This window comes from Frankliniella occidentalis, unplaced genomic scaffold, assembly GCF_000697945.3.
Source record: "Frankliniella occidentalis isolate FOCC.00 unplaced genomic scaffold, Focc_3.1 Scaffold32, whole genome shotgun sequence".
NCBI classification, from domain to species: Eukaryota; Metazoa; Arthropoda; class Insecta; order Thysanoptera; family Thripidae; genus Frankliniella; species Frankliniella occidentalis.
Genome location: NW_026267162.1, coordinates 1,944,697 through 1,968,289, shown reverse-complemented (window position 1 = coordinate 1,968,289; position 23,593 = coordinate 1,944,697). Strand labels below are relative to the sequence as shown.

General features: G+C 37.4%; 5 protein-coding genes across 10 annotated transcripts in view; 3 read left to right on the top strand and 2 right to left on the bottom strand.

The window, feature by feature from the left end:
• Nucleotides 1-7,511, top strand: part of LOC113207028 (ras-like GTP-binding protein Rho1) — a 13,205-nt gene extending 5,694 nt beyond the window's left edge. Inside the window, exons 1-6 of one of the 4 annotated variants that reach the window (XM_026423384.2) lie at nucleotides 357-638; nucleotides 1,898-2,011; nucleotides 4,181-4,341; nucleotides 4,590-4,790; nucleotides 4,875-5,057; nucleotides 5,137-7,511. In XM_026423384.2, coding sequence (XP_026279169.1) covers nucleotides 1,954-2,011; nucleotides 4,181-4,341; nucleotides 4,590-4,790; nucleotides 4,875-5,057; nucleotides 5,137-5,175 — 642 coding nt within the window. In that variant the 5' untranslated portion in view covers nucleotides 357-638; nucleotides 1,898-1,953 and the 3' untranslated portion in view covers nucleotides 5,176-7,511. Of the gene's footprint in view, nucleotides 1-356; nucleotides 706-1,897; nucleotides 2,012-4,180; nucleotides 4,342-4,589; nucleotides 4,791-4,874; nucleotides 5,058-5,136 lie in introns of those variants that run through there. The other 3 variants (XM_026423399.2, XM_026423392.2, XM_052265903.1) reach the window with 3 other exon arrangements.
• Nucleotides 7,512-7,647: 136 nt separating this feature from the next.
• On the bottom strand, nucleotides 7,648-11,031 carry LOC113206980 (histone-lysine N-methyltransferase SUV39H2-like). Of its 2 annotated transcripts, XM_026423312.2 has the most exons (13): nucleotides 10,741-11,031; nucleotides 10,581-10,630; nucleotides 10,389-10,477; nucleotides 10,224-10,301; nucleotides 9,931-10,107; nucleotides 9,714-9,856; nucleotides 9,347-9,623; nucleotides 9,097-9,204; nucleotides 8,782-9,012; nucleotides 8,552-8,696; nucleotides 8,342-8,457; nucleotides 8,140-8,263; nucleotides 7,648-8,064 (listed from the first exon to the last, which is right to left on the bottom strand). In XM_026423312.2, the coding sequence occupies exons 2-13, from the start codon at nucleotides 10,615-10,617 to the stop codon at nucleotides 7,928-7,930; spliced, it is 1,662 nt and encodes a 553-aa protein (XP_026279097.1). In that variant the 5' UTR covers nucleotides 10,618-10,630; nucleotides 10,741-11,031; the 3' UTR covers nucleotides 7,648-7,927. The 2 variants fall into 2 exon arrangements, with proteins under 2 accessions (XP_026279097.1, XP_026279106.1); XM_026423321.2 differs by having other exon boundaries at nucleotides 9,931-10,104; nucleotides 10,581-11,031.
• On the top strand, nucleotides 11,019-16,696 carry LOC113206968 (zinc finger and SCAN domain-containing protein 2). The gene is made up of 19 exons (XM_026423292.2): nucleotides 11,019-11,137; nucleotides 11,273-11,414; nucleotides 11,938-12,066; nucleotides 12,164-12,281; nucleotides 12,357-12,618; nucleotides 12,768-12,898; nucleotides 12,990-13,161; nucleotides 13,242-13,348; nucleotides 13,459-13,565; nucleotides 13,642-13,988; nucleotides 14,121-14,281; nucleotides 14,355-14,494; nucleotides 14,656-14,851; nucleotides 14,933-15,006; nucleotides 15,106-15,387; nucleotides 15,471-15,644; nucleotides 15,761-15,958; nucleotides 16,079-16,231; nucleotides 16,309-16,696. The coding sequence occupies exons 2-19, from the start codon at nucleotides 11,280-11,282 to the stop codon at nucleotides 16,315-16,317; spliced, it is 2,895 nt and encodes a 964-aa protein (XP_026279077.1). The 5' UTR covers nucleotides 11,019-11,137; nucleotides 11,273-11,279; the 3' UTR covers nucleotides 16,318-16,696.
• On the bottom strand, nucleotides 16,529-18,807 carry LOC113207018 (ubiquitin-like-conjugating enzyme ATG3). Its single transcript, XM_026423375.2, has 7 exons — nucleotides 18,562-18,807; nucleotides 18,096-18,284; nucleotides 17,820-17,942; nucleotides 17,569-17,712; nucleotides 17,329-17,487; nucleotides 17,117-17,244; nucleotides 16,529-17,039 (listed from the first exon to the last, which is right to left on the bottom strand). Exons 1-7 carry the CDS (start codon nucleotides 18,631-18,633, stop codon nucleotides 16,889-16,891), a joined length of 966 nt encoding a protein of 321 aa, XP_026279160.1. The 5' UTR covers nucleotides 18,634-18,807; the 3' UTR covers nucleotides 16,529-16,888.
• A 576-nt stretch (nucleotides 18,808-19,383) lies between these two features.
• On the top strand, nucleotides 19,384-23,079 carry LOC113207000 (regulator of chromosome condensation). 2 transcript variants are annotated; one of them, XM_026423333.2, is made up of 9 exons: nucleotides 19,384-19,546; nucleotides 20,092-20,191; nucleotides 20,268-20,470; nucleotides 20,542-20,721; nucleotides 20,798-21,014; nucleotides 21,090-21,236; nucleotides 21,309-21,422; nucleotides 21,503-21,661; nucleotides 21,745-23,079. In XM_026423333.2, the coding sequence occupies exons 2-9, from the start codon at nucleotides 20,101-20,103 to the stop codon at nucleotides 22,209-22,211; spliced, it is 1,578 nt and encodes a 525-aa protein (XP_026279118.1). In that variant the 5' UTR covers nucleotides 19,384-19,546; nucleotides 20,092-20,100; the 3' UTR covers nucleotides 22,212-23,079. The 2 variants fall into 2 exon arrangements, with proteins under 2 accessions (XP_026279118.1, XP_026279127.1); XM_026423342.2 differs by lacking the exon at nucleotides 19,384-19,546 and adding an exon at nucleotides 19,613-19,641.
• The last annotated feature ends 514 nt before the right edge of the window (nucleotides 23,080-23,593 follow it).

Genomic DNA, 23,593 nt, shown 5'->3' with positions numbered 1-23,593 from the left:
CCCTCCTTCTGCATACGAACGACGGACCACGAATCTTCACCAATGTTTACTTTTATTATAAATTTATAAAGTCTATGATCAAAGGACGAAAATCTCTTAAATTTATGATCCCCAAATGTTGAAAATGTTAAAATGTTGGTAGTGGTCTGATCTCGGTCGAATTTTGCGCGACTGTATTTCTTCCGCTGTCGTTTTAGGAAATAAAATGTGTTACGTTCAGTAACTATGTAGGAAACGTCTAAAATAAATTACCCAGGCTGGTCCTGACCTAAATTGTCTTGCAGTGCGAATTGGTGTTAAAATTTGAACGCCATTCCCGAGATGCGTGTAGCAAAGAGCAAAGCCGGCAACCTCAACTGACACTCACTTTGCTTTCCAAACATATTTCAAGTTATACGGTTCTATGCTCTTCCGTAAACGTTCAAACGCAGATTTTGAAGTTCTCGCGTGAATATTGAGAGGAATAAACTCGTCCACGTAAATAGAGTCAACTAGTGTTTCAAGTTATTACCGCAGCCTTGAACGGCGCATGAGAGAGACAGAGACAGCACCCTGCCCTATGCGCTCAGATTGAGGTGTGGCCTGTATCGGCAGCCATTGTGTTCGGTGGGTTCGGTGACGAGTGTGTGTAATCAGAGGTAAATACTTGAAACATCGTCGTTCTTTCACCCTTCGGTGCCAATTTGTGATCGAAGAACTGTTGAGGTGTGATTTGTGGTATTAAGCTTAAGGTTTACTTGGAGAATTACTCGTAAAAGTGCTCGTAAGCCGGGAAAATCATGCGCCTCCGAACTTCCGGTTGCCAGATCAGGCTTATAGGGTACTGTTTACCTATTTTGGTTTGTACTGTGTTGAAAGGAAGGTGAAGCCCAGGTTTGGAAACCATTGTGAACCTAGTATTTGTCCACAAAGTCCTCCTCTTGGTTCACGAGCACTATTTCTTGCTGGTCTGGTGCTGGTTGACTAGGCTTGAAACCTGCTAGTAGCCTACCTAGGCTGTGGTATTCGTTTGGTTTATGTCGTGTCAGTTACACCTTTTCCCCCTGTGTTGGTTCGCATAACTCTCTTTTTAGTTAAACGGGGAAGCCTGACCAGAATGATAGTCTTCTGCTGGTTTTTATTGTTTCTAGCATCTTAGTAACTTGTTAAGGTTTGGTTAGGCTCTTTGGAATTGTTGGATATTCTTTTTTGGAATCTTGCTTTAGATTATGATTTTGCAGACATTCAGAACAATTCTTTGCTATGATACGGTTATGAAAGTTTTATCGTTCACTATCACCCTTTATTAACACCTGGATTGTGGTTTGTTGTACAACCGAAGTAAACTTTAAAGTTTGTTCGGCTTGTTAAAAAAAAATATCTCAAATTATTCTGCAAATTTTAACTGTGCATTGTTCTTCAGCATGAACTTGTTGTGCACAACAGTCTGTTTCTAGTAACTTAGTTGATAGAAGAAGTTAGATACTTGCAAACTGGCTCCATTTCATTTCACTTGACATTAACTTCTATTGTTTGTCATGCACCTAGATTAAGGAACCTCTGGCATATTTATTTATGGAAAAGTTAACTCAGCTTTATATAGTTGTATGTTGTAAAATTCTCAATCTGCCATCACTCCTTGCTTTCAAGAACCTTTCAAAATCTCCCCTCTTTCATTAATGCATAGCAATAGTTGCATTCATTGTATAATTTAGAAGATATATTGTATGGATTTATTATGGTTTAGTTTAGATACCCAGCACTTCCCAAGAATGTGGATGAGATGAAATAATCTCTTATCCCAGTCTGTTTTGTGTAGAATAAAGTTCACAGCTTTTTCCTGAGTCATATTGTTTATTGGATTCTCTTGTAAACATCCATAATTTTCAAAAACTGTAATAAGGGTAATACATTCTAGGACCTGCTCAGATGCTTTGAATTGACTGAAAAGTGCCAGAAATTTTATATTTCTCAATGGACCATCTTGCCCGCCTTTTTGGGAATTGTGCCTCTGGAAATGCTTCTACTTCAGGTAAGACAGGTTCTCATGTTCTATCATTACACAGCTACCTGTCCTTTATTTGCTTCTCCAATTTGTGTCAGAAGCTGGGTTTTGGAATTGTTCTGAATTGTGTAGTCCCTAGTGCACCTCACTGAGCATGCATCGAATGGGGTGTCACAGCATCACGCCTGTTTTTAAATATGTTATTTGATTGCTGGAGCATAAAGATCTAGATTCATATAATCCTGACAGTCAAAAGAAGTACTAATTAAAAATTGAAGATTTTGCCCTCACTGTACTTAACTTGCATTTCTTTGATACAATTTTGCACTAAAGTCCTCCCAACTGTTGGATATAATTTATGATTTCAATATCTTAAGCTGCTGAATGACATTTCTAAGTAAATGAAGTGCTTGTTTGCTGAAGAATCAATTCAAACAGGACTTCAGTGCAAGGTCTTCTTTCCAAACCAGTTTTCTTCAATCCTAAGTTGATTTCTAGAAAAATGCTTTAGATCGACAGCTAACTTTTGCACTTGTAATGTTCAGCATTATTGAAATGTAGCAACTTTTGCACTGCCTGTAAACCAAAATATTTGGAATCCTTATGTATCTTATCAGTTTAAGCTGTGTCTTTATCCAGTATTTAAATGTTGCTTTGCATTATTAAAAACTGGAATGTGATATTAACCTACCTGCAATTATGAAATTTGACTTCATCAGCCTTCAAAATTTGTTCTTTTTCTTACCATCATGTTTCCTGTCTGTTCTTAAAAAAGATGTGAATATGTGGGTTTGAAGGCATATTATGTGAACTTTCTTAAGTTTCTTTCTCTTTGTATTGCTATTAATGTATCTGGAGTCTGAGTACCTTGTAGTATAGTAAAATAGTCTGAGGTATGCACGCTAATATTAAAAATGTATGGCTAAGACATTTGCAGGTCTAAAATGTGTGTTGTAGTGAAAAATTGAGTGTGTATAGTCTTTGTTGAATGATTCATACTACAGTATCTGTGATTTTTCAAGTTAACTTTTTGGTAAATTTTCTCCATGTGTTGTAGGCTTTTCATTACAAAGCTTGTGCACCCCTACTTTAAGAAGGCAGCCACATCATGATGTCACCTTTTACGATCGATACCACTTTGTCATTGCACTGCTTTATTTAATGTCTGAGCATTGTTTAACTAAATGAGAGACAATCTATAAATTATTGTTTCTAGTTTAAGATCTATAAACTCTAGGCTAAGTATTTGACAACTTCCTTTGCTCTACCTCTTTCATTAACAATGTAAAAGATGGGAGAATTGTGTGGTGGAAGGTTTTGAATTATTTTTTCCAGATGATGTTGGCACTGGTAGAAATGTTTTGAATTCTCTAGATTTTACGGTTGATTAGGAGAAGTGTGAAAACATACCTATTCATTGTAGCATGTTACCATGCTATCCACTGCATGTACCATTCTTTCTAATTAATCAAGAATGGAAGGGCACCATTGTGTTATATTTTGTCACAATTTCTATCACTTGAAATGCTTAGTTAGGTCTAATGAGGTATTTTATTGGTATAAAGAAGATCAGGAAGAACAAGCAAGAACATAACAAGCCTTCAACTGTTTTTCGGAAATCGACTGCTTTGCAATTGTTTTAGCAGACGATTTTCGAAAAACAATTGAAGACTTGTTATGTTCTGGCTTGTTCTTCCTGATCTTCTTTATACCAATAAAATACCTCATTGATAAACCAAGCCAAAGGTAGAAATTAAGGTCTTGAAATGACTGGGGAAGTCAAGCATTTTTCTTCCTCAGTGACCCAAATATAGTAAAACCTCGCTAGTACGAACGCGAACGTAACGTAATCGCGCTTATAACTCATTACTCTCACAACACTCTGAAATGCTATTAGCATAACGAGACTATTCATTTTTATTTCCATCTTATACTACTTTTTGGCCGGGGGTCGAACGGCAGACGGTGGCTTGCAACTGTAACTTGATGGATGATGTAAAGATACTATGGGCCAAAGAGGCTCCCGTCAAGCTTATTATCCTCTAAAGTGTAAATTTTCTTAATATTGCGTTACAACAATGTTGTAGTACTATTGTCCTGCACTTTTATGCTTACCAATGTGCTCTAACGAGGTTTCACTTCCCAGATAACACTTTTTATTTTATGAAATGACATAGTGACTCTTTTCTGTTTCAGAATTCATGGCCGCCATTAGAAAGAAATTGGTTATAGTAGGTGATGGTGCCTGTGGTAAGACATGCCTTCTTATAGTATTCAGCAAGGACCAATTTCCTGAAGTCTACGTCCCGACTGTATTTGAGAACTATGTTGCTGATATTGAAGTTGATGGAAAGCAGGTAAGGATAGCCTCTGCAGGCTCACTTCCAGAGGTGCCATGCGGTCCCAAGCGGTTTCAAGTTAGGTATGTAGAGAACATACTGCATCTCATTTAAAAACCATGCGGGGCTGCTGAGGCTTCAGAATGCTGTGTTCTTGTGGTTTGAATGTCCGCTTTTTGGACCGTATAGCACCTCTGCACACTTCATACCAATTCATTGTGTTGAGAGATAGTATGCGATTATTTATAACAAAATTCTGTTTGCAGGTGGAGCTGGCATTGTGGGACACAGCAGGTCAAGAGGACTATGATAGACTGCGCCCACTCTCATACCCAGATACAGATGTCATTCTCATGTGTTTCTCCATTGACTCGCCAGATTCATTAGAGAACATTCCTGAGAAATGGACACCCGAAGTGAAACACTTTTGCCCTAATGTGCCCATAATCCTTGTTGGCAACAAAAAGGTATGATTTTGTCTGCAAGGAATTGATGTACTAATTGTTAAATTTATCTGACAGATGACTAATAAATCTGTTATTCCTTCCTAGGACTTGAGGAATGATCCAAACACAATAAAAGAGCTAGGGAAAATGAAGCAAGAGCCTGTTAAACCTGAAGAGGGCCGTAACATGGCAGAAAAGATCAATGCATTTGCTTACCTTGAGTGCTCTGCAAAGAGCAAGGAAGGTGTTCGTGAAGTTTTTGAGACTGCTACTAGGGCCGCACTTCAGGTTTGTAGTACATTTGTCTCAAGAAATTGAACTTGCTGGTTTCTTGTAAATGGAATTCATGTTTTATTTTTGCTTCCAGGTTAAGAAGAAGAAGAAGGGGCGGTGTAGGTTGTTGTAAAGCACCTTTTTTTTTTTTTTTGAAACACGTAAAAATGAAGGAAAAAAAAAATGGGTAGGCCATGCAATTGCCACTAGGCTGCTGAAGTGTCCGCTGAGGAGTTAGCTCTTGCTGAGCACATCCACTATGCGGTGGTCTAAGGCAGTTTCTGTATGGTGTTAAGCAGTTGCAGCCAAACATATAAACATCATGAATTCTTTTGATTTGTATATTATTATGATTATTATTGATTTTATCTAAAGCTCCAAGAATCAATTTGAAGCTTCATCTATAGTTTAGTCAATGATTCATCCGGAAAATACAAGGATATTTGTCAAATATCCCATAGCAATTTTGTCTGTATTGAATGGAATGTGTTAGGTTAGACAGAGTTTTTAAAACAAAATTGTTAACTTTTAGCAGCCCCATGTTTGTTTAGCTGCTGTGATGGACTGCAATTTGTCTGGTAGGTGCTGTATATCTGAAATTTTATTTTTGCCTTGTTTGTCGAAAGAGCTTACTCCGCAGTTAACAATATGAACGATCACCATATGGAAAAAAATGGTTTTACATTTGTTTGTACTCTAATTGTAATTAAAACATAAATATTTATATTTATAGTTTATCATTTTCCTTTGAATTGGAAGTAGTCCTGTCTCTACCGCCTGTATCTTAGTACTCTGCAACCTTTTTTTTAAAAAAAATCTTACTTCTAATTTCATGTTGACTGACCTCTCTAGAGCTCCTCATGAGATCTTTCCTTATTCCTCCCAACATTCTCTCCATTGTGGTTAACTTTGGTAGACACATCCTACATCCTATTAGCTTGTCATAGGACCACTATCTGGCCCTTACTGCTGTTCGAAAAATTGACTATGAAAGGGAAATTGATTTTGATAAAAAGAAATTACAGCAGGACATTTATGAATATGTTGCTTCAGAGCCCTAAGTTGTAGAATTGCTTGCCGATTTATTTTTGTATTTAAAATAATTGAGTCAAGTGTCTGTGTTCTGAATGTTTTTAATTTTTATACTGTATATATTCAGAAGTTTCCTTATTTTGTTATTGAACCTGATGAAAGGGCCAACTGGTGTGGCAACAAGTAATTTTGGTTTGTGCTAATCTGTCTCTGCTTTTAATTTGGATGTCAACTGCAAAGCACAATATATTCAGCTTGACTAAATGCCTTTTCATTTGGTAAAGAAATATTCAGGTACTATTTACATTACCTATTTCATATTACAACATGTGTAATTCACAGATGTTGATCACTGTACATAACTTGTCTTACCCCCAAGGTAAAAATTGTGGGTGTTTCTATTGGGGGTTCAACTCTTATTTATAACCTTCAATCAATTATGTCTTGTCATGTAACTTTTGTATTTATACATTTGATGACACTCCCTCAATTGTTCTTCAATCCATATAGTTTTTATTGTGTGGGAGTAGAAGAAAGTGCATTTTATGTTTTTTTTTTTTTTTTTTCCTGTGTGCTATTTGAAATGTCATGGTTTAGCCATGAAACATGCAGCTATTAGTGCATATTTGGTAGGATTTCATTGAGCAAAAAGGAGGAATTACATGTATAACATTGACTCTACATGATTTTTTGATAATTGGGTTTCTAATGCTCAAATCCGTACAGTGTCCTTAAAGTTATCCAAGTCAATAAGGAAATTAGACAAATTGTTAGGTTTTCTGTTTAGGGCAAAATTGATCATTAGTGTTTCCTGAAAATATTTTTGATGTTTTCTTTTTCTATTATAACTCGCATTGTGAACGAGTTATGAAGGGAAAGTCTGAATAACAGCTTTAACAAGTTGTAGCTTTGCTGCTGCAACAAAATTATTGACTCTGGCGAGAGTTGAAGTTATACATAGGGGTTAAGATAGTATGGGAGGGCTATTGTTTGTTACGTGCTGCTTGTTTCCTTCCTACTGTTGCATGACAGACTATTCTTGAGTATGTCTTGGAGCTTAAAGGATAACAAGGTAACATTTGAATGACTTTTTTACCAATCTTGTTTGGTGTGTTTCTTATGCATGAATGCCATTTGAGTGTGAAGTCAAATCGTTGTCTTTCAAGTGTACAGAATTTGTACCAAATGTTTCGAGGAATTCTTTGTCTTAGTAGGCAATATACTATTAATGAAAGTCTAAATTCTAAGGTCCAACTTTTTGCTGCTTTCTAAATACGCTCTACCCCTGTGTTCAATCAAATACCTAGAAACATCGAGTAATTTGCTGTGCTGCATTTTTGTGCCAAGGCAGGGAAACATCAGTGCTTTGATATTGAAGGTACAGCAACTTGTTGTTGGATTCTTCGAGGTTTTTCAAAATAAAGATGGAATAATTGACTTTTCTTTTGAATTTTTCTTTCGCCATGCTCTTACATGGAATATTCAAAGAATGTATGTGCAGTGAAAATGTACGATGCACTAAAAAAAATGTCACTAAGGTTTAGTCTAGCTCTAACTCCAACCAAGACACAACTGTAAAAATAGATATTTTATTCTAAAAAGCACATATCATCTTGACTCAGAAATCAGGTCTGATATCTACAATATCTACACAAAAGTAACAAAACAACGCTTCAACTTAAAATGATAAAAGAAAATTCATTATTTAAAAAAAGACAAAAAACCACCTTAATCACAAAAACCTACATTTTTAACACACGTAAATGTTAAAAGATATGTGTTTTTTCTAGTCCCCAAAATTTACATATTAAAAGCAGAGTTGAAAGTGTTCGGTAATATTTTTTAAAACTTCTCTAAAAGTAAAAGCCTTTGCAAAATCGAGACCCACATTTGCACTTCTTTGCTTTTTTTTTCACAGGTTGGAAATTGTCACTCTCATTGTCAGTTTTGTCTGTCACAGAACTACCTTTACCCCGTTGGTCTTGATCACCTGTGGATAAAAAAACAATACCAATAAAAGTTGACAGATTTTTGAAAAGCTACTTGACAGTAGCAGACCAATTACCTTGATAGTTAAAGGTAATTTCCTCCCCTTTCCTTATCAAACGTCTGGCAAAGAGGGCCAGTAGTGGAACAGCAGGATCATTTGTCTCAATCCATACCCCAGCAACATGTGCATTAGGATTACACTGAAAATTTCAGATTATTATTTTTTGGTGCATTAAAATGAATGAACAGTAAAGCAAACAAATCTGAGTAGTTCGTACAGAGTGATTGATGAAATGTGACTCATTCCCACACTTCATAGCGTCGATTGTAAACATTTGCCCTTCATCTGGATCCATCATGTCTAAATCAAACAGATACGACAATCCAGTTTTTTCTGCAAACAAATGAATAGGAAAACAATTAGTTACAGCATGGAATTCTAATTCCAATTCCCAAACATAGATACAGAATACAGAATAGAGACAAACCATAATTTTCATCACGCTTGGCAGCTTCTTCACTAGTGATAATTTCTCCTAAGTAAGTGGTCAAAAACTGCCCTCTTTCAATGCGTTCCCCAGCTTTCAGTCCCCAACCTCGACCATTGGAGGTGCGGAAGATGCATAACTTCACCTGAAAAGAGAATAAAATATGACAGAAAATTGTAGACATTCAACATATCACAAAAATCAAGCCAATTTATCAATCAGTCCCTCACTTTTCTTCCACATTGGACAACTCTATTAGGACATTCAGGTCCACATGAGCAAAACCTGTTACATTCAAATATTCCGCTGCGAGGAGAGACAATCAGACGACTCTTTGCTGAGTATGCCCAATCCACACCAGCCATATTAGGACAGCAGGTTTCCTTGGTCCCACACTCCTCTATACATTCACAACCAGCAACTTGTCCAAGAAGCATACAGCTATTTAAACCTGGCCCAGTCTGCAATGTCACATACAAATTGATTTTGTACATTGAAAGTTAAAACAAATGTACAATTAACTAAAAACTATCAAAATTACTCACTTTGTTCTGAGTAATGAACATAAAGTCACTGGGAGGGCCGTCAAGATCAACATTATTTTCAACACTCAAACCTCCAGGTCCTACACTGTTTAAACTATCCTCCCATTTCTGTAAGAATAGAAAAATCCAAAACTTATAAATAAAGATTTAAGTGAATTGATAAAATTCTCAGCAATTAAAAAGTTTTTAAAATTTTGTTAGAGAGAGTGAGACTACTGCTTGGAATGCATATTATTAGTTTAGAAAGTACCTTAAGGAGTTCCAGCTGTTCTTTGCGTACTTGTTTCATTCGTAACAGAGCACAGTGATCCCTGATGCTTTCAATAATCTGTTCTCTACGTTTGGAACATTTGTCATTAACTGCTGCATCTAACATTTTTGTCAGAGAGGATAAAGCCAAGCCTTTTTGTTTGAAACCACCACTTAATTTTTTGAGATACATTCCTTTAGGTGTATTCTTGATCCACTGATCAATAATGGAACGATAAGCGTTCAAAAGAAGTGTTTTACAACTAGGCACAGGTCTCCTACATAAAAGTACATGGGACATAGACAGATAAAAATTCATTTTTACAGAGAATAATCTTATTAATCATAAAGTCATTCAAGTAACAAACCATTTAACAAGCAAGATATCCAAAATCATTTTTCTCATGAAATTGTTCAGATTTTCATGACAGTTAAGATAACTCAATGGCTCCCAAGTATTAAATTGACTTCCCCAACCAACCCATTTAACAAAAAATTGGTCTTTTCCATCCTGCAAACGATTTGAAAAGCATTACTTGCAAATTGTAGTCTAGTTCAAATAGTTTAGTTTTCAGTGCAACTCACCTTGTCAAACCTGTGATCAACAATTTTTTGAACTTCATACTCTCCCTGTTCATCAGCTCCTTTCCACCTCTGGGCTCTTTTATGTGTATCATCAAAGTTTGAATAGTCTGAGCCATCTTCTGTCCCGAAACCACTGTCATCACTTTGTGTGTTGGGCAGCACTGGCATCCAATACTGCTGCAGATGTTTAAATTTTATAAAAGAAAAGAACAGATATGAGTGTACACTCTCTTTACATGCAACAGTGAATATTGAGGAAGATGCAAGGGGATGGTCTAACTCGCGGAACTCACAACATTACTCCATTTCTGACGCTTGAAAGAATTGTTTATACGTATATCTTTTCCTTCATAATTATATACACCAGACACCTAAAATAACAATGTAAAAAAGTGATAATTTGAATCAACAAATCTTTTAAGCAACATTCTTACATATGTATGTAGTTGCTTACGAACCTCTTTGATTGACTCTTCTGATGATTCTTCCTCTGCAAACAAAACGTCACAGACATCTTGAGGTAATCTAGAAAGCACCACCGTAGGATCTAGCATGAAACAGAAGAAGTAAGAGAAAATAATAATAGTGATGATGGAAATGTCTTGCGTAAGCTAGAAAATGGGGGGAAATGCACATCAAGATCAACTTACAAGACATACACACTTGTTCAATATTGGGGTCAGCCATTATTTAAACACAACTGCAATGACATAGACTTAATAATTTTTCTTATTTTAAAAACTAATATTTTTAATACAGGTGCGATATGTTGACCTCTATATTTGTGTTTGGAAAACAGGTCATAATAACCTTAAGATTGAGCTGTCACTGAAGAATATCAACAAGTATCCAAATCTTATTAGATGCACTTGGTTAAATGTCAAATGGTTTACGACATTTGTAATTAAAAGAAGTAAAACTCGATCTGGTTTTGGTATTTCAACAAAGAAAAGCGGCCTTTTAAATTCCAAATAAAAGTTGTTGTCATTTGTATGTACGCTTGATAAACACCGGCTTGCCTCCAAAATTTCAAATGGAGGGAACGGACGTTAGCAAAAGTGCGGGAGTGGCAGGAGTGGCAGTGACCAGAAATATGACCAGCGCAGTCAGAATAATGATTCACTAGAAACTCCTCGTTCACCGTTTAAGAAGGTTTTGGCTCTGTCCAGAGAATTGTAAAATCGAATGGTCTTCAAGACATTGCTAAGTATGTGCTTAATTGCGTCGTACATCGGCAACATTCGAGGTTTTTAAGGTTCATAGTTCGACAAGAACTCTGGACAAGTGGACTGATACGAGACTACGCTCGCCATCATCAACTACGCAACTCTTTTCATTTCAGAAAGAAGATGGAGGTGGAGTTGTATAATTCCATGATATGTAGACTTTGTGCAGCAGAAAATTCTAATGCAACCCTATTGTACTCTCCGGATGATAGTGGAGAGTGTTTGAGTTCTTTGGTTAACAAGTATTTGCCTTTACAGGTAGGAATTTTTTATTTTGTATCGTGTAGAATTTTACTTGATCCCTCCCATCTTCAAAATGGAGGCTTGACTGATTTCAGTTGCACCAGATCGTCTGCCGCACTGCTTTAATCAAGTTGTCTCGTATAAACAACAATAATATACAATTCTGTTGAAAAAAATACAATCCTTCACATGTATGTGCATTTAGCTTTCCTCCCTAAATTAGTAATCTGATGAATACTCATTATGCTAACCTGACCTTGTGGTTAAGGGATGTATAACAGAGACAACATCATGTCTGGTACCTGTCACTGACCGGCGAAAGTACTTCGTCAAATTTGTTTACATTCCCTATTTCACTTCTTCATCCCGATTCTACGCTTTACGCTACAACAATAATCCAAATTAAATATTTGATCATATTAATTTCTCGTTTAACATGCTATCTTTAAAATTTCCTGTTTGTTCTTTTACAATGATTTGCTGAGCACATCAGTAAATACATTCATTTTATAAATGGTGTTAACTTTGTTGATCACAGATCTGCGATGATGGCAAACTGCCTCGCACAATATGCCCACCGTGCAATCTACAATTGCATTCAACCAAAGCCTTCCTTGACCATGTTGTACTTGGTCAGCAAAAAATTCGAGATTTGTGGAAACAACAGGTGAGAAGATTTGCACATTATTTGATAATGAATCCAGTGAACTTCTGTCTTTTTATTACTTCAGGAAATAAACTCATGCTTGAAACACTTTGTTTAGGTCGAGCATCATAAACGGTTGGATAAAGAAAGACTGCGGATAACCCAGGGTCAAGAAATTATTATTCCTGAAACAATAACAACAGAAGATGGGACTGAAGCACAAATTCTTATTCACTGTAAGCCTTGTTGCAATAATTTTTAGTTTTGACATTTATTCATGGGTCAATAAATTCACCAAATTATTCTTGTAGTGCCAGATGGTACACTGTTCACAGCTGAACATGGCCTCTCATTAAAAATGGAAGGCTTAGAAAAGCCCAAACGGAAAAGGGGAAGACCACCAAAGCCTCGCCCAGACCCAGAGCAGACTGTTTCACCTACTGAGGCAACTACTAGTACTGATAAAGACATTGAGCAAACTCTGAATGAGTCTATGGAACAAGATGATGGCGATGAAGATGGTGATGATGAAGGAGAAGGAAGACGAAGAAGGAGAAAGAAAATCCCTCGCAGGTATTAGTTTATTTTGCACTTAACTTTGTTACAGTTCAAATTTTTTTTTAACTTTTATCGGATGGAGCAAGAGCTATATTAAGTCTTTTTTAAAGTACTTGTGCATAGTGCTTTTGTACTTTCTAATTATGGTTCAATATTTCTACTAGATTCATGGAAGCTGTTCAAGGAAAAGAGCTTGAAAGAATGTTTCGGGAGGAAGGTGTGATTGATGAGGATGATGATGATGCCGGCAAGCTTAATTCTGATATCTCATTGCCTACTCCATCCTCTAAAGACGGTAAGTTTACTTCCCATAGTGTACCTTGTTTTTTAAAAAATATATGCATGTAGCAGGAATTATTCTATCTTGTAACCAAATTCTTTTATAGAAGTGATAGGTCACTTAGAGACTCCAGATGGTGAAAATCTTGGAGAACTTGTGATTGTAAACCGCGGCCGAGGACGAGGAAGACCCCGTAATTCAAAGAAGCGAAAGATTAATTTTGAGTGTGAAGTATGTGGAAGAGGATTTCAGCACCGCAGTAGATATTTGTTACACAAGTCAGTGGAGTTTGAAGATACATCATTTTTAGACAATGCAAATGCTCACATAGCTCATATGTATACGTATTGCTTCACAGGAATTTCCACAAAGGAATGAAGTATGAATGTGGCACCTGCCAGAAACAGTTTAATAGTAAAGAAAACTTGGAATTACATCACAAAGCACTTGAGCACTCAGGGGAAGGTAAGTGGCATTAATATGTCATATTCATCCCAACATTTTGCAGCTACAGACTTGACTTAAATGAATTTAATTGTCAATTGATTTATGTATTCTTGTCTTTCTTTATTTAGTCATTATTGAAGTCCCTTCTGAAATCAAACCAGAGGAGGTACCCAATGAAAATAATTTGCATTGCGAGAAATGTGAAAAGGAATTTTCCTCTAAGGATGATTATGAGGTAAAACTGTAAATTTGACCTTTAATGTCGTAAGATGGATCACAACAATTTTCCTAATAATTTTTCTTGTTTTTAGCTTCACTTGCAGTCTGTTCATGGGGGTGAAAAACCTTTCAAGTGCCAGCTATGTCCCATGACCTTTCCATACCAGTCCAGTCTTAGGTACCACATCACATCACAACATGATGCTGCTAACTCAGAACAAGCTCCTGCCTCAAATACAATCACTGATCCTAAACCTGATGGCAAAGGTGGTTATGAGTGTGACATATGTGGGAAAGTTTTAAATCACCCAAGTTCTGTTTTGTACCACAAAGAAGCAGAACATAACGATGGGCGTCGTTTTGTCTGTAGCAAATGTGGGAAAGGATTCAAACACAAACAGCTACTTCAAAGACACCAGCTTGTTCACTCGGATGATAGGTCTGTGTAATTATTAAACTTTGTCCAACCACTAATCTTTTACTGCATTTATATGTATTAGATTTAAATGTTGTTTCTTCTTTTTTCCCTCTTTTACTTTATTTTTGTGGGATTTTTTTTCAAAATTTACAGGCCATTTGTGTGCAATGATTGTGGTAGTAGCTTTAAAACAAAAGCAAATTGGCTCAACCACCAGTCTACTCATACAGGAGAGAAGAAATTTTTCTGCGATCTTTGTGGGCACCAATTTGCTCATAAAACAAGCCTTACTTTACATTATAGATGGCATGAAGGTATAAACAAATTAGTTGCACAGTTCACTTTACTGTTGTTTTAGTATTGCTGATTTGTATTTTTTTTTCCCAGGACATAAGCCATATGAGTGTCATGTTTGTCACAAAAAGTTTTCCCAAAATGGTAACCTTCAGGAGCATCTTCGAATTCACTCTGGTGAGAAGCCTTTCTGTTGTGATTATTGTGGTCGAAAATTCACAACATCTTCCCAGGTTAGTCCCTTAAGGGTGTGCAACTTTGTAATTTTATGAAAAAATATTTTTAAATCAGTTTAAAAAATTTTTTACATGTTTTTCTGATATGGTTGTTTTTGTATTCATTTCCTTATCGTATGTATTAATTTGTCTTAAAAATAAATTTCTCGTGATCACAGTTCAAGCTTCATGTTAAGAGACACACCGGAGAAAGACCTTGGAAATGTGAGTTTTGTGGAAAGTCATTTCTTCATAAAGATACCTGGAAATGTCATACTAGAAGACACAAGGGTGAAAAGCCTTTCCGTTGTAATTTTTGTGCTCGTGGATTTACTGAACAATGGGCCTTGAAGAAGCACATGCGTCTACATACTGGTTGGTTTTGTTTTACTTTCAATTGTTTTTTCACTGACTTTCCCAGTTTGTAATTTGAATTTGGCATTAAATTTTTAAAAGGTGAAAAGCCGTATTCATGCAATGTGTGTGGGAAGGCTTTTGCTGATTGTTCAAACCTTACAAAACACAAAAAGGTAAGTCTATCTACAATTATTAAGGTTGGAAATAAGGTAATTCATTTACATTCTCTCTAACACCCTTCTTTTTTTTGTTCTTCTGTTATTGCTATCAAGGTCCATAGAGAAAATAAAGTGCCTCTTGGAAGTGCTGTGCCTATGGATCGAGCTGTATGGAATATTATCAGAACCCAAATGACTGATGACCTTAGTGCTACCGCTGGTGGAGATGATATGGTTGGTGTAGGTATTGTGCCTAATGCACAAGGTTTAACCAGCGTTAATGAAGATGGAGAAGCTGTCCAGCAAATCATTTATGTGTCCTACCAAGACCCAGACGATCCCTCTGAATCACACACTTTGCACATTGTGGATGACGTCGCTGCTGGAACAGCAGATGTATGTTTAAGTCTTATCTATTTTCAAAATTTGTTCAAAAATGTTTTTAAAAGAATTAGTTTCTTATAATGCGTGATTTCCAGGGTCTGAAACTTCTTTCAACTGGAGATGACACAACTCACTTTGGTGATCCAGTTGTTGGAGATGCTGATACAACCCTGGATCTAGGTCAATTAATTGCACCCCAGGGCCTGCCTGTGACAGATGAAGAAGGAAATCCCATTCATTTTACAATGCAGGATGGAAGCCAACTACAGGTGAGAGCATCTAACAGAAGATTGCTTTCAAGACAGAATTATTTTCATTTTTTAGGTATGCATGGATGTGATTTTTTTGGTGGGGCTGTAAATGGTAATTTTCTTGCCTTTTTCAGATAACTACACCTGATGGACAATCATTGATGGTAACTACTGAAGATGGAAGAGCTATTCCAGTTCAGTTGACCACTCCGGATGGGCATCCCATTTCAACCGGTTTCTCCACGGCTGATGTGTCATCACATTCACAGTTACAAGTTGCTTCAGACTTAGGTGGCAAGGCACTGGCATGTGTCGGGGACGGCTTAATAGTGGTGAGCTTGGATGAGTTTTTGTACTGTATTAACTATGCTTTATAGCAGTTGGATCACAATATCATATGACAAAATGCCTTTCAGCAAATCATTTGTAATAAACATAATTTCTTTTATCAGGAACATGCAGGAGTTGGAGCTGTTGATACTGACAATGATGTGGAACAGCACATAGAATTTACAACAGAAGATGGTAGAAAATTAAGATTTGTTGCATCTTCTGATGTCAACCAGCTTCAACTGGTAGATTTGATGTCCGCTCATATGCCTCAGGTAAGTAAGTTGTAGAAAATCATCCATTCCTTACTTTCAATTAGTTAAGCTTATTCTGTCCCTTCCTGATGTTACAGGTTCAGTGAATTAAATTCTATACAATATTTGAAGAGAATTATCATATAAAATGTAAAATTTTCTACATGCTGTATAATGTGTATTGTTATAAATATGAGCTTATTTTCTTTGTTGTAACAATGTTGTTGGATCATTAGATCATGGAATTATAAGGAAAATGCACATTGCATTGTGCATAATGTTGATCACTCCAGTGATAATTCATTAAATTGTGAAATGTTCTACTGGAAAGTGTTTCAGAATACTCTGATCTTTATTTTGAAAGAGAGTGTTTATAAATTCTATATTTGAAATCATAACTGCAAGAAGATTACCAAAGAACTTGCTGAATTATAATAATGTGATGCAATATATGATTAGCAGGGCAATAAAAATTCTTTACAATGAGATACTTCATTAACATTTAGGAATGCATGTCCTTTCCTGTTTTAGGCACTGTTCAGCCCATTCTAATTAAAAATATTGCTTTGCTGTAAAATAATCGTTTTTAAGAATACACATGCCTTATGCTGTTACCGTGTCCTACAAAAAATTGTAATAATTGTAGGGGCAGAATAAACTGGTGTCGCTATTAACTGATCACATAGTAAAATTTTGCGTATAATCATACTCGATAGTAGGAATGACGGCTTGAACAAACTTCAAAAAGATAATAAGGTACATATGCACACCAAGTTCACCTCCTCCCTCCATAACTGTTTGGATTATTTTCTTCATAACTTCAGCATGTCTGCAAAGAGAAGACTTTCAGTAACAACAATCTGTTAAAAAATTTGAACCTGCCATAAGTTAAAATTTTATTATTACCTGCACGGGTGAACTGAGGCCATTGAAGGACCTGGCAAATGGGGATGACTTTCCATAGTCACAGTTTTTTTGGCATGATCCTGGCTCACATCTTCATACATCTGTTCTACATTGAGAGCTTTATGATTCTAGAGGGATGTAAATTTTGAATTGAGATGCATTGTCTAACAAATTCAAATTTTAGGGCTTCATTTTTGAAAACTTTTGTTTACCTCATCATATCCAAAGAGCCAAAGCCTTGGTGTTTGATAGTACTTATCATAGGTGATGTGCAGGTCATAAGTTCTGGTTCTAATTATATCATCATCGGTATTTGAAGACGCTACAGCCGAGGCCTCATCTTTACAACTTTGTGTTGTATCTAACGTTGCCTAGGAGTCAAAGATATTGGAATATTAAGGGATACTGGATAGTTAGGGTAATTGATACATCTTATATCTCAGCCAACTTACCTTGTCATTTTCATCTAGCAACCCACTTTCTTCAAATTCTTCCATATCAGCTGCTTCCCCATCATCATCGTCATCATCTTCCTCACTTTTGCTTGTGATTCCAGCACTGTTTGAGCTTAATGCCTTAGATCCACTTTCCTCGGACTAAAGTCAAGGGTAAAGCAATCACAGCTTTGTAAATTAAGGAGTAGGTGGGAAAATTTAACTATTTTTTGATGTGCTAAGAGCTGTAAATATTTAGTTTAACTAACCTTGCCATCTAATGTCATTTCTGATACTTTCTCGTCAAGACCAGCATAGTGATGAGTATCAACCCAACCTCCATCAGGATCATCAGCTTCAATAATTTTCTCATGATCATCGCAATATTCCATCTATGAGAGAGAGAGAGAATCAGAGCTTAATTATTCCATCTATCACATGAAATAAGAGAAATAGAGCTCAGTATGAATCACATAACTAAATTGGACAACAAATTTAAGCGAGAGGGGAACTTATATAACTGAAATGAAGGAGAGATCAATTACCTGCTTGCATCTTCGTGAACAAGGTACGCTTCTAGTTATTAAAAATTGCTTATTTGGGGGTAAATAACTTTTAACTTTTGCCTCATCACCAGTGGCCCACTGCCATGTTGGACACTGATGAACAAGATGGTCACCAGCAGCAACAAACTCTTCAGGTGTCAAAACTCCGGTCTCCCTAAATTTTGATTCCTGTAGAATGAAGAAAACAATACCATTAAGGATTTGACTAGATCAAAGTAATTTACATGATGTAAAATAAATGCAAGAGGAATTAATTGAATCATAAAGTGGGAAGAACATAATGAAACAGTTGGAGTAGACAATGACTCATAACCAGGTTTGTAAAATTAAACGGAAGATGATGTTTTTAATGAAGGAAAGAAATATAAAGTTATTTGATGGAGGAGAACAGATAAAGGAAGGATAATTTATGAATGACATTAAAAAGTACAGGTTAAGTCTTTACCTTGAGAACTGGAGACAAGTACTCTGCAACTCCCAGAGCAGTACCCTTCACACTATTGATTACACTTTGCATGTTAGTAATTTAAGAAGTAATAACTAGTTGAAAGGTTTTATAAACAAATAAGTAACTGATGTTTCTTAAAGTAATTCATCAATGTAGTGACGGATAAGAACAGACGATAGCACACGACAACAACAGAACAGAACAGCTGGCTCGATTCTCGAAAACGAACGAGATGGGCGGAGTGCTCTGAGTTTCTCATACAACCCTTTTCAGTTTCAGCCGAAAATCTCAGCCACAAAATGTCCCTGTTGATACTCCAGCAGGTCGATCACATTCACGTCGAGCGCTGGCGCCCGAACCCCGTCTAGACGGTCTAGACGGCGTTCCGTTCCACAGTTTCCACTGTTGCCAGACTTCCGACTAATTTTCAATTACATGGGAATCATCGCTATTCTGATGTTGATCATGTTGCTAGCTTCCAGTTACACCCAATTAACATTGCGCGTCTTCTAGAACACCTGACATAAGTTAATACTCTGATAGTTGTAGCGCAAGTGGACCGGCAAGAACTGCGGCAACAGTGGAAACTGCGGAATGGAACGCCGTCTAGACCGTCTAGACGAGGCGCCGAAACCCTGTCTAAAACGGAATGTGATCGACCTGCAATGAGCGTTTGACTAAAGGTCTTTCTTTTCCTTTTCAAAGTGGACCATTTTATACTTTCGTACGTAGAAAGGTTCACAGAATCTGCTATTTATGGAATCTATACCTTTTTTCCGAGGAAACTTGAGATACAGAATACATTTTCCAATCACCAATTGTGTTTGAACGTTGGCAGTGGACTTTGAATTCAGCCGGCGCCAATTGTTGCACCTAAACCCAACGCGCCCGTTAAACGTGTAAAAGCGGAAAGCCCTTCGAAGTCTGGAAAACCTTAACAAGAAATTTTATTTTATTAACTCAAGGATCTGTTATTGACTAGGTACGTGGTTATAGTACGTATATTAGGGAATCTCGCGGCTCTCTCCTTGTTTTAGTCTCCTGCGTTTTACAGTGTCTTCGCGCTACGTTTACTCTGTACGTGGACCCTAACCTATTACATCTTTGCATTTCTGTCTGAGTAATTTGCAACGGGGCACTCTACAAGCTTCAACTGGAGAAAATTCGTTCGGCATTAGAAGTTTATTTTGTTACCACTTATGTTGTATTTTTCAACCTATTAGTTGGCGTGTGTTCTGTCCGTTCTCCCAAGCATTTTGGCAGGGTTGCCCGCGAATACTCTGTCCTTTTCGTATTCAGTTTAAATGTTTAATGTTCTGTCACATAATGATTTTTTATTGTACTGCTAGCTATAGGTGCATCTTTGGATAATTTTGTACGAAATTCAGTTGCATTTGTCGGTACCAAAATTGTTTTTGTTGCTTGGTATTCTCATTTGCTTCTTGTGTACTTACCCTCTTTAATGTCACACCTCTGCATGATGCTGCTAGGATCATCTGCTGTAACTATGATTTCTTTTTTTTCTAGGTCAACACAATGCAGAACGGGACAAGCAGAAAACGTCAGAGCATCAGGAGAAGTTTACCTCCCTCAAAATCTGGACCTAAGCCTGCAAAAAAGGCCAAGAGTAAGATCACATTTGAATAATTGAATTTGCAATGTTGGCTTAAGTTTACCCAATGTTATCTCCCTTTGTTGTGCAGCTTCTCTTGGAGTGCCAGAGAAACGGTTCCCAAAATTAACATCAGGTGTTATCCTCACCTTTGGGCAGGGTGATGTGGGCCAACTTGGATTGGGGCCTGATGTAATGGAGAAAGGGCGGCCCACCTTGATACCTAAACTAGACAATCTTATTGACATGTGTGCTGGAGGCATGCATACTATCTGCCTAAACAAGAAGGGAGAGGTAAGGCTAGTCACATTTTTCCAAATTACCTTTGGTTTGCATTGCATTATTCATATTTATCTCTTGATCAGGTTTCCAGTTTTGGTTGCAACGATGAGGGAGCTTTGGGTAGAGACACCAGTGAGGAGGGCTCAGAGACGGAGCCTGGCTCTGTTTCTCTTCCTGGTTCAGTAGTCCAGATAACAGCAGGAGACTCTCACTCCGCCGCTCTTCTCGAGGACGGTAGAGTCTTCGCCTGGGGCTCGTTCCGAGTAAGTGGTATTTTATGTATCCTTTTCCTTTTTCTGTTAATCACTTGTATTCACATGTATATTGTCCATTCTATAGGACTCCCATGGCACCATGGGCCTGACTCTGCAAGGTGGGGAGAAGAAACCAGTAGAACTTCAAACTGGTACAGTTGTAGTCAAAATAGCATCAGGTGCAGATCACCTTGTTATGCTGACTGAAGATGGACAAATTCATACAGTGGGTTGTGGGGAACAAGGCCAGCTTGGCAGAGTCTCAGAACGAGGGGCTGACCGGTTGAGCCGGCAGGGCATGGGTGAGTTAAGTTTGTTAAATCGTGTGTTCTTTTTTTTACTTAAATTTCTTCTAATTTATTTCTTAAATTGTGCAGGTAACTTGCTGGTACCTGGACCAGTACCTTTTAAACCGAGTAAAAAGCCCGAATTTGTGGATGTGTGGACTGCCACTTATGGTACTTTTGCCAAAGATAAGAACAATCAGATTTATGTCTTTGGTTTGAACAATTACAATCAGTTAGGTAAGAGTTATTGTCTCATCTGTTAATGTTTACAGTTATGACTTGTGTATTTACCTTTCAATTTTTCTGTAGGACTTAAGGAACAGAAAGCACATTTTCATCCGTCAGTTTCTGCTTCGTTAAGCATGCATGACTGGGCTCAGATTTCTGGTGGTCAACATCATACACTTGCTCTTACTGTCAGTGGTAAGTTCCATTTGACCACTGTAATGCAGTATTTTAATTTTAAATCAGTTTTTTCTCTAAATGATGAATATGTTTTGCAGGCCAGGTCTATTCCCTCGGCAGAAGAGAATACGGTCGCTTAGGCTTGGGAGAAGGTGCTGATGATGTTGCTGAACCTACATTAATAACAACATTCAATGACAAAAAAGTAGTTGACATTAGCTGTGAGGGTAACGTGTCTTACGCGGTCACTGAGGATGGTAAGCTTGACTCCTGTCTTACATGCAGTGATAGGCATGTACAAACTTATTCATGTTTATATTTATTTTTTTCTATCTTCTAGGTGAAGTGTACAGTTGGGGAATGGGTTCAAATATGCAACTTGGAATGGGTGACGATGATACAGATTTATGGGTTCCGACTAAAATCAAAGGTAAAGCCCTAGAAAACAAATCTCTGAAAGCAGTGTCTGCTGGTGGTCAGCATACAGTTCTCTTAGCTTCAGACTTAAGCGCAAAGCCAAGTACATCTGTAAAACCAACTGTTACTAATGGCAAAGGAAAGGAAAAATCAGATAACAAAGGGAAGGAAAAATCAGACAGCAAAGGAAATGAAAAATCAGACAACAAAGGAACTGAAAAATCAGACAACAAAGGAAATGAGAACTCAAGTGCTGATACGGAGAAGGAAACATCAGAAATTGTAAAAGAAAAGGAGCAATCCGAATCAGAAGAAACTATGGAAACAGAGGAGAGTTCTAAAGAAGAGACAAAAACAGAGGAAGAAAATATGGATACCACAGAGAAGTGAAAACCTGCTCTTATGTTATCTGAGCATTGCCTTATTGATTCTACAGCTACTGTCCATTCTAATTAAGCACTGGGCGACTTCTGATGTAAATACCTTCTTTAATGGAGGATCTCTTTTAATCAATTGAAATGATACTTTAACTTATTTTAGTTATAAAAACATTTTACTGAAATTGATTTGGAACTATGATTGCCATTGTTCCCCCTCTCTATTTTTTTTCTAGGAAAAAGTTTTATGTTGAATTTTATTCTTGCTGATGAATATCAAATGAAGTGCAGTAGTATGATGTTCCAGTCAAGAAAGTTTAATCATGTGCCTTTCTCTTAGACATGAATTGTTAGTAGCATATTGGTTTTCTCTTACACTTGTCCTATTTATGGACTGTTATTTATGTGGAAGTAGTCATCCAATAGTTCTATTCTATTATTCAAGTGAAAGCTGATGTCTGTTGTCAGAAATGATTCTCTTTCTAGAGTGAATCAATTTCTATGTAAATTCTGTACATATAGTGTGCTAATGAGTGTGAGTGTGCTAATGTGTGTTGTGGATTTTACTCTGCCTTTATTTTTTTTCTGTACTAAAAAATAACTGGCAATAAACTTTGAACATTATGCTTGAACATTTAAAAATGGTTAAATTGCTACTTTCTCTATGTATTTTTTATTTGCTAGGTACAGCTTGTGGGCGTACCTACTATACTTTTGGTGTGCTTGGCTGGGAACAAAACTGGAAATGCATTAGGTGACATCTGATCTCACATGTGACTTGTCTGCTTGTGGCAAGAATATTTGTGCCTATTGGTTTTTGGAGAAAAGTTGTGAACTAGGTATAAGCTTTGAAGTAGTTCAAATTAAAATGTTGTCCAAAAGTGGTTTTTTAGAATGAACCTCCCTTTCCAGAACAAGCATTGGCAAGTTTGCATTTGGGAGGTTGATGTTATTGCCACTCGGATGGTAGCGGAACACATTAAAACACTGAAACACACACCTAGACGTATTGGAACTAGGATGGCAACTACAACGCCGTCCTAACTCCGCTAATATTTCTTCTACCTCGCTGAATGCGCATGGCGGTGCACGGGGGACCTAGCTGGGCCGGCTGGGCGCTGTTGGGTGGCACGGGGTTTCGGGTAGTGCTTCACTCGAAATTTCGTTTAGGTAGGCGCGGGGTATCTACGCGGTGACGTGACACATTCCTCGAAACAGAGAAAGCGACACGGAGAGCGAGCCCCGAGCCACCGCGCCCCATCGCGGGTGGTGGCTGATGTGTGTGTGGGGGGGGGAGGGGGAGGTAGTCTCTCCCTCTGTCCGAGCTGCTCGCCGAACGGCACGTCACCTGTCGCGCCGCGATGCGACGGCCGCCTCTGCCGGGGCCTACCGCCT

Excerpts from the sequence above, each read along its gene's own strand:
- LOC113206980 (XM_026423312.2), bottom strand. The coding sequence starts at position 10,617 with ATGGCTGACCCCAATATTGAACAAGTGTGTATGTCTT. Across the intron at positions 10,478-10,580 it reads TGAACAAGTGTGTATGTCTT|ATCCTACGGTGGTGCTTTCT; the intron begins GTAAGTTGATCT and ends GTTTCATGCTAG. Across the intron at positions 10,302-10,388 it reads CAGAAGAGTCAATCAAAGAG|GTGTCTGGTGTATATAATTA; the intron begins GTTCGTAAGCAA and ends TTGTTATTTTAG.
- LOC113206968 (XM_026423292.2), top strand. The coding sequence starts at position 11,280 with ATGGAGGTGGAGTTGTATAATTCCATGATATGTAGACTTTGTGCAGCA. Across the intron at positions 13,162-13,241 it reads AGTAGATATTTGTTACACAA|GAATTTCCACAAAGGAATGA; the intron begins GTCAGTGGAGTT and ends ATTGCTTCACAG. Across the intron at positions 14,495-14,655 it reads AATTCACAACATCTTCCCAG|TTCAAGCTTCATGTTAAGAG; the intron begins GTTAGTCCCTTA and ends TCGTGATCACAG.
- LOC113207018 (XM_026423375.2), bottom strand. The coding sequence starts at position 18,633 with ATGCAAAGTGTAATCAATAGTGTGAAGGGTACTGCTCTGGGAGTTGCA. Across the intron at positions 17,713-17,819 it reads AAATGACATTAGATGGCAAG|TCCGAGGAAAGTGGATCTAA; the intron begins GTTAGTTAAACT and ends CCTTGACTTTAG. Across the intron at positions 17,040-17,116 it reads GCCTCAGTTCACCCGTGCAG|ACATGCTGAAGTTATGAAGA; the intron begins GTAATAATAAAA and ends TTCTCTTTGCAG.
- LOC113207000 (XM_026423333.2), top strand. The coding sequence starts at position 20,101 with ATGCAGAACGGGACAAGCAGAAAACGTCAGAGCATCAGGAGAAGTTTA. Across the intron at positions 20,192-20,267 it reads GCCTGCAAAAAAGGCCAAGA|CTTCTCTTGGAGTGCCAGAG; the intron begins GTAAGATCACAT and ends TTTGTTGTGCAG. Across the intron at positions 21,237-21,308 it reads GAACAATTACAATCAGTTAG|GACTTAAGGAACAGAAAGCA; the intron begins GTAAGAGTTATT and ends ATTTTTCTGTAG.